The sequence below is a fragment of the Eimeria necatrix genome, genomic scaffold, assembly GCF_000499385.1.
Source record: "Eimeria necatrix Houghton genomic scaffold, Enh_scaff868, whole genome shotgun sequence".
In the NCBI taxonomy this organism is placed as follows: Eukaryota; Apicomplexa; class Conoidasida; order Eucoccidiorida; family Eimeriidae; genus Eimeria; species Eimeria necatrix.
In genome coordinates, this window is record NW_013654671.1 from 1 (window position 1) to 13303 (window position 13303).

Consider the following 13303-nt stretch of genomic DNA (forward strand, 5'->3'; position numbering starts at 1 on the left):
CCAATTCATATTGAGGCCAGCTGATCACCAAGCTGACCCTCTACGTTAAATTAGCAAAGGGAAAACTTGCCAAGGACCAACCACGGCGACAATTGACGATGAGTGACTACACCGAGCACACCAGATGGGACTCGAACCCACAACCTCAGCCTTAGGAGGGCTGCGCGCTATCCATTGCGCCACTGGTGCGTCCAGTTCACCCTCTTCGCTGTACTTTGACGAAACAACCCTACGGTGCACCAATTTAAGCCACCTCGGCACTTGAAAAGTCTTGCGCAGCATTTGCCAACTGCGCTCCTGATACAAAATACACTATGCTCACCTAACGTCTGATGCCGCGTGCGAGCGTTATGTTATTGCGTCAAGCACTACTCTGCTACTCTGCTGTACATACGAAAGGGCGAGTCCAACTACGAAGTGGACCATTAGGATAGTACTTTAAATATGTCTGCATGAAAAAAATATAAAGCGCTGCAGAAGTAGCACATGGATGATACTGGGGTGCACCGAAATTGGCAAGGTTACTTTTGGATTGACTTTGGTAAGTGACACCTCTACAAGACCCTGCGGCAGGGCTTTAAAGTTTAAACGAAAGGGTATGAAGTAGGCTTCATACTGAAGAGAAAGAAAAACGCTTAAAACAGTTTACCAGTGTTGCACGCCTTCAATGGACTTCAATAACACCGATGCGAGTTCACGAACATGCAAAAGGACACTGTGGCGAGGCATGCTGCTGATATTTTTCTCCGCATATATATTTTGTTCGTCTAATCTCGTGCTTCAAACACCACTTGTTACTAAATCGATTATTTTCAAGGTTTTCGGAGCATGTCAAGGTAGGGGAAGAAAACGGCCGGATATCTAACGGCTTGAAGAGGCGTGCTCAAAACTCTGCCTACAGCAACACAAGTTAAATTCCTCCTGAAGGCGAAAGGAAGACCCGCTTAGCAAGAAAAAATCAAACAAACGGCTGTACAGTCGTCTGTGAAAGAGCACCACCAATTCCTCGGGGGCTCGCTTATGATTTCTCTATATCGTGAGTCTTTTTGTGAACCCTTGAACCTTCATCTGAGTTATTTCATGGCAGGATTGCCGTAGTGATATGTAACAAGGGCTGCAGTGCCGACGGGCCACAGCCCCGCCTTGGGCTGGTATTAATGCGCCCCACTAACAAGACAGAGGCGACAGCTGTGCTGCCAAGAAACAACTGAAGGCTTTCACTGGCGATATTGGCGTGACACTTTCACTAGCCATATTGGCGTGACACTTTCACTGGCCATGTTGGCGTGACACTTTCACTGGCCATACTGGCGTGATAGTATGGTCCTAGTTACTCAGCATGGGTAAAAAATTGGGGGAAAATGGTAAGGGGTGCAAAAAAAACCGCATTCATTAGCCCAAGTCAGTTGTTGCTCCGGCAGTGGGTAAGAGTGCGATGAAAGACAAGGGAAGTTATATAGCACTGAAAAGGGTAATAGGCTTTGTGAAACAGTGCCACCGAAGAAATAAGACGTGAAAAGACTGAGCAGGGATCGCGCTCCGACGAACAGTTAAGGAGATCACGAACTATTCCTGCTTGGGTTGTTGCCGCCAGCGTTCTGCAGCTCGTCCTCTACAAGGCTCGGTGCCCAATCAGACAGCTACCGCAAGCGTTCGATCATCGAGGATTTAGTGCCAGGATCCAAAGCCCCAACAATATCAACGCCCTTCGCCGTAAAGTTATCATGTTCGCGATGTGGGTGTGCTCAGTGGAGGGACAACTCGTCAGCTAGATCCGGCGTAGGGAGTAAACGATTCTGGTGGCACTCATCTGACAGTACAGCAGCATCGAGTGCGTGCTCGTGTTGTGAACATGATGTCCAGTGTTACCAGAGCCCAAATTGGCAACGATTCAGGTTCGGTTTTGTTCACCATAGTGCGCGTACTGGTTGTGGAAAGAAAATTACAAGGCCAAAGGACGGCGCCAAGTCACGGCGACTGGTGGTACAAGGGTGGCCCGTGGTGAAGTTGGAGCTGGATCGAGTTGAGGGAACCCTCCTGAGCCTGGCCCGCTGGCTTCTGGTCATGCGCATTGAGAACTCCCAACTGCTTGCATATGCCATGGCCAACCAGCCGTACAGAATTTTGTTGAGAGTTGACAAAAGGTTCTCGGAAGTTAATTAGAATACAACATTCGCTGGAGCAAATCCGACGGTGAGATAGGAAAGTGCACTTGGACGGCTGCGAATGCATGATAATGATGCAAATCGAGCGTATGCGTGAAAATCCGGAAGCGTACGACAGAGCTGCGCGACACCAAACGCGAACAAATAGGGAAGATAGACCGAAACGGGAGACAAGCCTGCTGTAACGAAGCTGCAGCTGAGAGATCCCTTCAGCTTCCTGAGCTGCGCCAACTTAGGGCCCGCGGAGTTCTGGGCTCTTGAGCTAAGCTATCACTGAAGTTTGCGGGCAAACGGGATGGCCTGTCTGTATCATTTTTATTGGGTGGGGGCATTAGAAGAGAAAGCGATCAGGACAGTAAAGCTACCGGATCAGCGAACTTGTTGCAGCGTAGACACTGTGTTGCAGGAGAAAGCCGTTGTAGACAATGTCTCACCGGACGCCATTTCTATCATGGAGACAATAGGCGTTAGTAATGTCGCTAAATCCACTAGGGATTCATAGGAGCTTATGGCTGCGGCTGCCGTGCAGTCGCGCTGAAGTCCTTGGGTGCTGTAGAGTTGATATTTTCCAGCTGCTGATACCGGCGAATCAAGCTCTTTTCGGGCAGTGCGTGGGACGCAAGCGTATACACATATATGAATAATGAACCACAGTCCATCATAGGTGTTCAGTCATGAAGTAATTAATTCAAGGAGACACATGTTGAAGCGACGAATAAGAGAGCACTTAATGAGAATTGCACACGTGGGCAGCCGCGGGGTAAAGGAGTACGTTAATAGAACTGTAACGTACTCCAGAGCTTCCCGCCCATAAACTCGACAGAACTGACTCAATAGTTCAAGGCGAGTTTCTTACTTCCCCCGTCTTTTTTTGAGCTCATGTCGAGCGTAAAAAACTGAGAGTCGATCAAAAGTGGGAGTCTGCCGGCTCGAAAAAACAATTTGTTCTCAGGAAGCAGCGAAGGGAAGAAAGCAGGATAGAGAACTGTTAAGAAATTGGGTGAAAGGAAAACGATGCCAGAGCTATGTTCAAAAAAGCGTCTGGAACATAAGGTTGCGCCACTGAGAAGACCAGACGTCTTAGTTTCAGGAGATACACTGTATCGTTCTTCCCCAAGCAAGCAGACTCCCCACACAATACAGAGCATAGTCGAGCCGCACACAGGCGAGAATACGAATAAAAATAAGCACCGAACGGTGAAATAAAAGAAAGCCTCAGAAAACAAGCATTGAAGTGACTGCTACATCTGTGCAGTCTCCACTTAACCACAACAACACCGTTTGTGTTTGGGCAGGTGCTCCGCATAAGCGGAGCACCTGCCCAAACGAAGGCACCAATAACTTACCTATAATAAAGCCCTCTTATTCGGAGGAGGGCAAATCAATAGAAAAGAGGGTTCGTTCCGTCGCGAACGTTTCTAGAGTCAGGCATCTGACTCCCTGAGAATTGAGGTACTCGAGGGTTTCACGTTGCTTCTCTTCAAATATTGCCGCAGTCAGGTCTGTTAATACGACCACATTCGGAAAACCCGCAGCCCGCAAACTGACCGCTGTTTCAGCGACACAAAACTCCAGGCAAAACCCGCACACTGCGACCGTTTCCACTGCTTTTGAACGCAGCAACGGCACTAAACCGGTTGGAGCGCTCTCAGCCCCACAGGCGGAGAAGCATTCAGCCTGGTTCAAATACGCACAGCAGAGAACCAATATCGGAGCAAAAATGCATACACTTGAGGCCCCGGCTCCCGGGCCGCTAAATGTCCTAAGGTTAGCTGCCAGTAATGCAAGAGATGCGATCTAAGAGTCAGTAAACGCTTACGGAAGTGTCACTGCCCTTAAAAACCACGAAATCTCCCAAGTCTGCATGTACAGCACCATGGAGTTTCGAGCCATGCGTGCCTTGTACGCAGTGAGTAGGCCAGAGACGGCAGATTGTAGCAGCCGAAGCCTCTGAAGACGACGCCGAGGAGACCACAGTCCAGTTCGCGTCCGGATCAAGGGAAGTCATGGCTTTTTTGACTGCTGCTCCCGCGGCTTGCTGCGCAGCAGCATGAGGCAGGCTGGCATTACCACAAGCGCAAATACTACGAATGCATTCTTTCGAATGCGAGCTCAAAAATGAGACGTGGTTAGAAGGGTGCCAGTCGAGAGAGAATATGACAATGTCCCACAAATTTCTTGATATGTCCTCTTGTCTAGTCCCATTTGCATCTGTCGAAGCAGACGTAATTGCCTGCAACATTTGCTTGCTCGTTATTTCCTTACAGCAATCAACTTCGGTTATGCATCCTGACTCACATGCCGAGCCCTCCCCGCTAGAATAGCGCCCAACTGTTTTCTGGCCCTGTTTTCTTGCATGGCGCAACGCTTCACCTATCCTCCGCACTACAGCCAGACCCGCCGGTGCTGCCAAGGCGCCCTCACAGAAGTCATTCTGGGCATCAGTCACGAGCAAACAGCACACACCTTTACCCGCTTGACAGTTCACCATGGTTGCGGCTATGAAAGCATGCGAGATATACGAAACACTAGCAAACGAAGGACAGAGAAAGATAAACGAAGCTTAGTTGTCGCTGTCCTTTCCAATATCAAAAATATCAGCATCTTAGAATATCTGGCATATCCAGGAGTACAGAGAAGGCTTTCTGGGATTATCAATGTTTCAACGTGAGTTGATGCTGCAGCTCCCGCATCACAGCACTCACGTGACTTTGGCATAGGCTATATTTCGCACACGCACCTAACTGAAGAAAAAAAATACTCCAAGTAATACACTTGTGATTTCCTGCTGTAAACAAAATACCACTTTGTCTTGTTGAGAAAAGCATGCGCTTTCCTAAAGCCCCAAGCGCTGCTGCAGTGCGTTCGCTGCTTTGGCTGCACACGCTGACCGTTAAAGGTTCTTCCGTCGGCGCTAGAAATGATGAGAGTATGCTATTTTTCAAAACTGTTAGCATGTACTTCGTGAAATTCTTCAGCACTTATTCAAATATGCAAGCCTGACGCTACACTTGCTGGGGCGCGGTTGTTGCAATGGTAGGCGCGTTTTTTACCTCTAGACATTGTATTTATATAGCACGATCGGTATATCTTCCTGTCCACTACGAATATTTCTGTTAGGGGGACTGAGTTGCTCCGTGACTTTCCAGCGTTAGTGGGTCAGAGTCCTCTGGACTTGCGCTTGGATTGCTCTATTCCCCCTACGCGCTTGGGCCATAGAGGCGCCTTCGATCTTTACATCCAAAGAAGGAGGAAGTTTCTGTGTCTCTTGGTTTGCATATAGGTGCTCACCGTTATTTAACATTGCTAGCTCCAAGGCCTGTCTTGTTGATGAGCAAATTGGGCTGGTCGGCTGTATTTGCCAGATTTCTTTATTTTAAATGACTCTAATTATGCTTGTTCTGTATTGATCAAAATCTTAAAAGCTCTGAAAGTTGTTCCTGCGCAGCTTTGTGGTGCTGCGCACCACAACAGCGTCCCGTAGCTCTGACTCGAGCTGGCGTTCTATATTTGCTATGAGACGAGTACGAGACGCTAGGAAGATGCCTGAATTACACTGTGATGACCTGTTGAATTCTAGTCATGACCTATATGCTGAGAGAGGGCTCGTAGCCTCCGTGTTTTTTCTGCAAGGTTAGGGGACAGGGAACAAACACTGTTAGCACGAGAAGACTCTCACTTTTGGGTTCAGAATGAGCATCATTTGCTTGACATAACTCATCATGCAATATCGTCTGTGTAGCAAGCAGATAGAATGCCGCACGCACCCAAGGAAGCACGTGAAAAATCTATAGGCGGTCCATCCTTGAACCAAGTTCACGGCAGCGACAACGACCTCCCCCATGCCAAATTGAGCAAAAGTGAAATAACCTATTCCTAGGGAGTTTGCCAGCGATGCTTCTGATTGAGTGGTTAGTTGAGATTACTGTTTCCCGGTGTGGGGAATCTAGGGGAGCCTCCTTACTTCTTCGCCACCCTGCCTCACCGTAAACCTTCACCACTAGCTCAGCTGTCCCGTAGAGAGGGAGTTTCTGCAAATGTATCTTTTGGATTATTTTTCCCTGCAACGCGCTCTAGACTCCAGAAGGTCCTTTCCTTGCAGAATCCCGCGGTGTCCAGCGCCGCAGAAGCCTTCGGTAGGGTGTGACACCACGCGTGCAAACTTGGATCAGAATTCAGCTTTAACCTTATCCTTGGATTCAAATAACAGCGGTTGGACACGTTTAAACCAGCAGTGAATCAGCAGAAGCCTTTGACATGTGCTTCGGCCCTTTCATGTTAAGATGCGCAGTTGATACACTGAACATAATCAAACAAAGAGTTACCCCCAAGACTGATCAATTTTTACTAGGACTTCAAAAGAATATAAATGGTATAACTTCGACGGACCTATAGAAGGCTGCTGGTGCTACGATGTTCGAGTGCCCTCGACCCTGTTCGCGCGTTTTAACTGATGGTCCACAGCGAAGTGCAAAGTGAAGCGCGTGCTACCGGCATTACATAGATGCCGCATTTATTCTCCTCTTCAACAAGAAGTTTTTTGTAAGAATATCCAGACGTTTTTGAGCACCAAAGCAGTAACTGCCGTCTACTTTTTTACGCGGTGGGGACCATGGTCATGATCTCTCGTAGGCAGCTCCTCACATCAGTTCTTGCGCCTCGAGGCTTCCTGCCATCGATTTAATATTATGCCTGTGCAAAACACATGGAACTATCCCATTTCGTAATCATATTTTGGACTGTTGAGGGGCAATATATTTCTTCGGCATGTAGCGCTGAAGCTGCTGCATCATCAAAGCGACTACAACCGATCACCTGAATAGGCCCTGAGCAGCGGTTCCCTTGCTGCTTCGTTGACTTATCCGCTCAACGGCAACTGATTCTTCTACTGCATGCGGGCGTGTTCACTTGAGTCATAGTATTTTTGCGTCATTTCACAGAAATTCGAGCTCGCTGTAGCTCATTAGCGGACGCTGTAGGGAAGTGGCCGCTGATGCGTCAGAGATGCCATAGCTGCATACTCGACGCGTGGCTTTATCACCGTTGGTCTTAGCAGTACCAGTCACATCCTTTGTAATATCTTCTTTGGTAACTAATGGATCCATGTATGCTTCCTAGCCCTCACGGCAGCACGAAGGGGCCTGTCTGTGTAGCATGGGAATACCAGTTGAGGTTGTGATAGTGGTGCATACATGTTGTTAAGCGAGGAACAGCAGAGAAGAAGAGCGGCCTAATCTGCGAAGCTAGTCAGAGCAGCCTAGGTTGGTGGGACTTGCTGCTTGCTTCTTGGGACTCGGGACTGCCACCTGCGGACGCTCACCACATCATAGCCTGGTCGCCCGCTTTTCGCTGATTTGCCAAGTGTGCCACCTGAATTGTCTGCGCCCTGGTTCTATCCCCTGGACGGGATGTCAGGACAGCTGTTGCACCGACGATGCGTCGTGAGTATGTTCTATTTTTGTTGTTCATCGCCCAACTGCCATCAGTTCGACCCATAGACTTGAGAGAACAGCAAATGATGGAAGCAACGGCTCTTCTTCGGGGAGGCAGCTCCGTGGGTATGGCGAAGTTGATGCCTGTTCCTTCAAACGTTTTGGAGAGCGCGGAGTTCTCCAGTTTGCTTAGTGCATACGCTGAAGATATTGTGTCGGAGATAGGTAGAAGGGAGTGCCGTTACTGGATAGACGTTGAAAAGTTCAGAGCAAACCGAGCTACAGCGTGGTCCAGTGGGCCAGTTATAAAGAACTCAATGGGATTCTCCAGACATCCAACCCCATTGCCACAGCCCAAGCCGACTCAGTGGACGGGCAATGGTCGCTGTTCGTCTTTAAATAAAGAGTTCGGCGTTGCCGTGACGGGAAGCAGCAAGCCATCAGCAGCCTCGCACTTGACTTATACTCAATGCACGGCCGCTCCATGGTTCTTAGACGTTGAAGTGGCAGGAATAGAGACTAAGGAAACTGACTCAGGTTCGAATTATTTTGTCGTGCAGTTGAATTACAGCGGTGCTGCCCCCTCCGCCGTTTCCAGGATGCCGACGGTGATGCCGCTACGCCTGGAACAGTTGGCTAATTATCTACGGGGAGGATGGATTCCAAAACGAGGTGACAACGCCACAATTGTTTGCCTGGGGAAGGGAGAACCGCTGATTTTTGCCGCACACACTGACGACGAGGAACAGTATGCCGGTAAGTCTGACTACAACTTGAAGTTACCGCAAAACTGTTGTTTCCCCACAAGTCGCATAGTCCTCCGGGCCCGCGAGGGAGGAAAATGTAGTGGTTGTAGCACGCTTGCAGCTTCTGAAGTTTTATTTTCTCGTTATTTCGGTATGCAGTAGATGGCGGTTCGAGGGACCTACAATGAAGGAGGGTACCTACTGTTTGCAGCTCATATATTCATTCTTAAGACCACGTGTATTCTTAGCACTTGGCAGGGCGCCGTACTTCTGTGCATGGCTTTTGTGAGTGCCTTGTCCACTTTTCAGCAGGTGCGCGAATTAGATTGCATGTAAATTTGTTGTCAACTTGTACAGTCATGCTATTGTAGCTGCTGAGAACGGAGCTCACCTCTCCCCAGTTTCTTTTGTGCCGCCAGAGTTTCTGCCTGGTCCTTGGTCTGTCGAAGTGGATGTGGAATTCTATCGCGATGTTTTGCGGCCCATGGGTGTTGGTGTTCGTCTGCACCTGAAGGACAACCTTTCCGTCACGCTTCCTCCTCTCCGTGTGTTGCCTTTCAACAGTGGAAAGCTCTCAACTGAGCAGTGGCTGCTGTTGGAGCTGGCAGAGTTGCACACACAGCGACAATGGCAGAGCAACAGTGAGGACGAAACTGGAAGTACAGAAAAAGATAAGCCTGGAGAATGGGCTACATTCCAGCGTGATGCAGCTTTTGAGGCATTATCTGTTGGACGTTGCCGACTAAAGAGAGGCAGGAGGGCTGATGATCCCGTTTTGCTAGACTGTCTTCCAAATATAAGTAATCGAAGTAAACGAGAACGTGAGCAGTGGCAAGAGGGAGCTCTATACACTGCATTTATATGTAGCAGCTCCGCTGCTTCGATTCATGTACGGCTGTGTTTCTTTCTTGCTCTTTTCGTTAGTGGCTGTTTTCTTCCACATTTATGCAGTTGTCTCCTCTGTAACATTTGTTTCAACTTCATTTTCTTTTTTGTATGGCTTTCGCCCTGCATAGAGGCCAATTCTGTAGGGCTTCATGCATGTGTCCAGAACTTTCTCTAGTCACTTTTGATTATGCTGCTATTGAATTGCTCACTTTACTTTGACGTCGTCACTGCCTGACGATTTTGTGGCTGTAGAGGTTGTCCATGGTCAGTAAGAGTTGCTCTTACTCCGTGTTCGGATGCTCTTGCAGTGGCGATGAATGGTTTAAACGTCGTCCGTCGCGGGGCTATCAGCTTGGCACTGGCCGCAATTCCAGCTATGAGGATCAGTGCGGCATTTCATTCTCTTATACATTCTAGTGACAGCACAGAGGAGAGGGCGGACAGCCTTGTCACGGGACTGTCGCTTTTTAATATAAGAAGAAGTTGGGATTTAACCGTTTCAAGGGATACTCCAAAGACAGCTGGATATTTGAGGAAAGTATTGCAACTGAGTAAGCATGCGTGGACGGCGAAACAAGAGGAGCTTTTGGGTGAGTTGTCTTCTGAATTGCTCCAGATGTATGCGCGAGGTGCACAAGGCGTTGCTCAATACAGTGGGAAATTAATATTTGAAGCAAGTGATTCCACCCTTGTAGTACGTGTCCCGGTATCTAGTCTCAGCTTCAGACGGCGCCTTCGCCTCGGCCTTTTGTTTGAAGATGATTTGGAGCTGGTGTTTACTTTCACGGACATGGGCGGGAAGTTTCACCCCTTTCAGAGAGTTCCGTCCTCTGAGGAAGAAAGCGTTAAACAAAGCAGCGTAGATTCAGGTGGAGCTGGCCATAACTCAGAGGATAAAAGTGCGGGCCGAAACGGGGGAAGCAAGGGTGAAGAACCAACGAGGGCCCTCCTTAGCGGCGGGTTACACGAGAAAACATCGAAGTGCACTGGTGCAAGTTCAGCGTCAGGGGGTGAAGTGAGCAAGGAAGAGAGGGAACCTGATGTGAGCATTACGTATTTACAGCTTCTCTGGCAGAAGGTAGCGGAGCCACACCACCGCGAGCTGCGACATATTGCAGTTGGGAATATATTAGCCGATGTTGGCACAACAGTGGCACTGATGGTTGCTTCGTTTATCATTGCAAAAATGATTGGCAATTTTAATGGACGAACTGTCGCGGATATACTGAGAGAAAGGAGAGCTGCACGCCTTTCTCATTCCACAAGTAGCGAAATTGCTATTTTCTTGCACCCAAGCGAGAAATCTGAAACTAAGAATTCTCCCTTTGGTGCTTCTTTCGGCGAAAGGTCCACGGCAAAGACCGAAGAACATGTAGTAACGAAGGTCGTATTGCCGGCAACCGTGGGAGCTGACTTGGTTTAATCAGTCGCTGCCATGTGCTCCTTTAAGTGTGAAATGAGAGCCGATATTTGCACTTGCCAGACAGAATAATTGTTGAACTTCTGACACTGCTAGCGTGTGTTTGTTGCGGCTCCGGGGACAGTTTATGTACTCAGTAGTAACTATAGTTGCGATGCTGCTCTAGCTCTTTACAGCTGATTCACAACCGTTGCCTTGTAGCACTCTTCCCACAATGCTGATTCACAACCGTTGCCTTTGTTGTTACATTCCCCGAAATGCTTCCAAGGGTAGGCTGCTACGCTATCCCATTGCGAAGAGGGGAGACGGCCATTAGAGGCCAACTATTAATATGACCAGTGATGGTTAATGCCCATTCCCCTTATCAGAGGAGTTGTCCCAAAGGAGAGAGCAATGCCACAATAGGAGCCAACTAGGTGCATATCCAGTGCTGTTTAATGCCCATTCCTCCTATCATCGAAGTTATCCGGAGGGAGACAGCAATGCCAGTTTAATGTGCCACCGAGGTGGGGTGTTCGATTCACCGAAGTGTGCGATCAGCAACCACCACGGAAGTCCTCGCTGACTCTGTCTGATCCGGTGAGTCCGTGCTCCTAAAAAAATCCGATGTTCCTACGACTTTAGTGACTCTCATATAGCTGCTAATCATCATTCCCTTGCTACGGGTCGCTCTGCCAGACCAACTTTGCAACAGCTGTTGCACTAGATTTGTCTTCTCCCCGGAATGCGCTCGATACAAACGGTCAACAAGGGAAAGAAAAAAGAAGCGTCCTTAATAGAGACAAGGAAGTTTGGGGGACAAACTGTCAACCCTGTCCCTACGCGTAGTCCTTGAATTGCACCGGTCTCGTGCCGCCTCATATGATTCTCTCCCCTCTCTGCAGAACTGCAAGGTGGGCGACTACACGAAAAATCACTCTCTACTGTGTACAAAACTGCGCGCATAGCCATGTACTTCCAGGCATATGAAATATATGTCTGAGGGTTCTCGCCACTACCTCAACTACGTCAAATTGCCCCTCATACATTTCTTTTTCATTGAGTAGACCTGCTCATAGCATCATAGCGGGGAAACCAGACAGGAGAGGAAAAGGTGATGAAAGACATCTACAAAGAGACGGGAAGCGAACTCCCGGCTGCTTTTGTTAGTGTACTTCCTCCTGTCTTCTAAAAGCAACATGAAGAGAGCGGCGACGCAACATGTGATCATCCCGACTTAAATAACAGAACCGCAACCTGTCCAATGTAAAAGTAAATGAAATTGTGAGTCTCATGAGTCACGTAGGAGCCGAAGTTCCGTCCCACAACGCAATGCCACGTAGGATTGTGCTTCCTGTCGAACTCTTTCTTTATGTGCGCCGCTATGTCCTTTTCTACGTTGTATCGCTCGAGAGCTTGGTTGGCGCAATCGATTGCATCTTGTTGCATTTCGTCGGGCATGTCCGCGTTGCGTATGACGAACTTCCTATCCCACATTTTCTAGGATTTGACAGGATCCAGAAGGTTCAGTAGACCAAGCCCCTCCTACTGTCCAGACATAACACAGTGAAGGCATATTTCACCTAAGCCTTCGTGAAAAACACGAATTATTCATGGTACATGGCTCAACGGCAAAGGTAGTTTTTAGATGAGACGAAGCATTCACCGGTCACATGCAGCCAGGCCATAAACGGCCGTTCGACAAACGTGCATTACACAAGCTACAAGAAAAAATTGAACGCATCTAAGTCTCAAATGACCAGAAGAAGATACATGGTGAAAATCTATCTGTTTAACCAAGCCATTCCCGCGATATCGCCGGCGGTCTGCACGTTTCGGGGCTGAGTTACGGGCACATAAAACTTCAATTTATACCGACAGTGAAATTGCTTATACACTAAGCAGACAAGGAGAATCATGAAAAGACACTCTGAGACCGAAAACTGAAAGTCACGTAACGAATTACCACGACAGCTTTGGAATAGAACTTCAAAAGAGTTCCACTCAGGCGGGGAAACGGAAGGAAGCCTGCCAGTATCTTGATAAATGAGACTCACCTATAAACTCAAATTTCTAGTATATGGCACATCAAAAGCTTTGAAGAAAATGCTTCAAGTTATTCCTTCACTGCACTTCGACACTCTGGGGGCCAGCAGTCGCAGTGAGTCGCTATGATGGTCAGCAAATTAACGCTCCGCCGTGCTTAACCTGCGCTTCTATTTATGCACACAGAGAATAAACATTCAATCAAGCAAAAACTACGTTCTGGAAGCGCTTTGCCAAGACGGGCTCTGGGGTGCTCCTCGGTGCGCTTAGCGGCCTGGTGGGACTGAGCAGCCCAGTCTGTTAGCAGCTACTGGTGAAATGGGCAAGAAAGTAAAGATTGAATATCATGGCAGATTAACTTTAGCCATCTCATTGTTTGGCCAGATTGTAATCTATGATCTGGACAAGGCTTAAAGCTCAGGTTGCCGGCTTCATCTGCTGTGCCTACCGAACTGCAGTACAGTGATTTAGGATGACTTGAGAAACTGGGTGTCGTGGATATTATTCTCTGAGCACGCAGCACCTCTACGGCAAATATGTGAGTGAGAATGTAGACGTATAGATGGTTGCGTGTAGGATCTGGTTCGATGCGTTGCATTTATCTTTCAGGAGGACCAGGTGCTATAC

At 48.3% G+C, this 13303-nt stretch overlaps 3 protein-coding genes across 3 annotated transcripts; 1 reads left to right on the forward strand and 2 right to left on the reverse strand.

Annotated features, from left to right (window-relative positions):
- Positions 1-3527: 3527 nt before the first annotated feature.
- ENH_00080170 (pyrazinamidase/nicotinamidase, putative) lies at positions 3528-4656 on the reverse strand (the record flags this gene model as incomplete). The annotated part of the gene is made up of 2 exons (XM_013583247.1): positions 3528-3842; positions 3985-4656. The coding sequence occupies 2 exons, from the start codon at positions 4654-4656 to the stop codon at positions 3528-3530; spliced, it is 987 nt and encodes a 328-aa protein (XP_013438701.1).
- Positions 4657-7599: 2943 nt separating this feature from the next.
- ENH_00080180 (hypothetical protein, conserved) lies at positions 7600-10654 on the forward strand (the record flags this gene model as incomplete). The annotated part of the gene is made up of 3 exons (XM_013583248.1): positions 7600-8353; positions 8763-9164; positions 9540-10654. The coding sequence occupies 3 exons, from the start codon at positions 7600-7602 to the stop codon at positions 10652-10654; spliced, it is 2271 nt and encodes a 756-aa protein (XP_013438702.1).
- A 1203-nt stretch (positions 10655-11857) lies between these two features.
- ENH_00080190 (dynein light chain, putative) lies at positions 11858-12127 on the reverse strand (the record flags this gene model as incomplete). The annotated part of the gene is made up of 1 exon (XM_013583249.1): positions 11858-12127. The coding sequence occupies one exon, from the start codon at positions 12125-12127 to the stop codon at positions 11858-11860; it is 270 nt and encodes an 89-aa protein (XP_013438703.1).
- Between the last annotated feature and the right edge of the window lie 1176 nt (positions 12128-13303).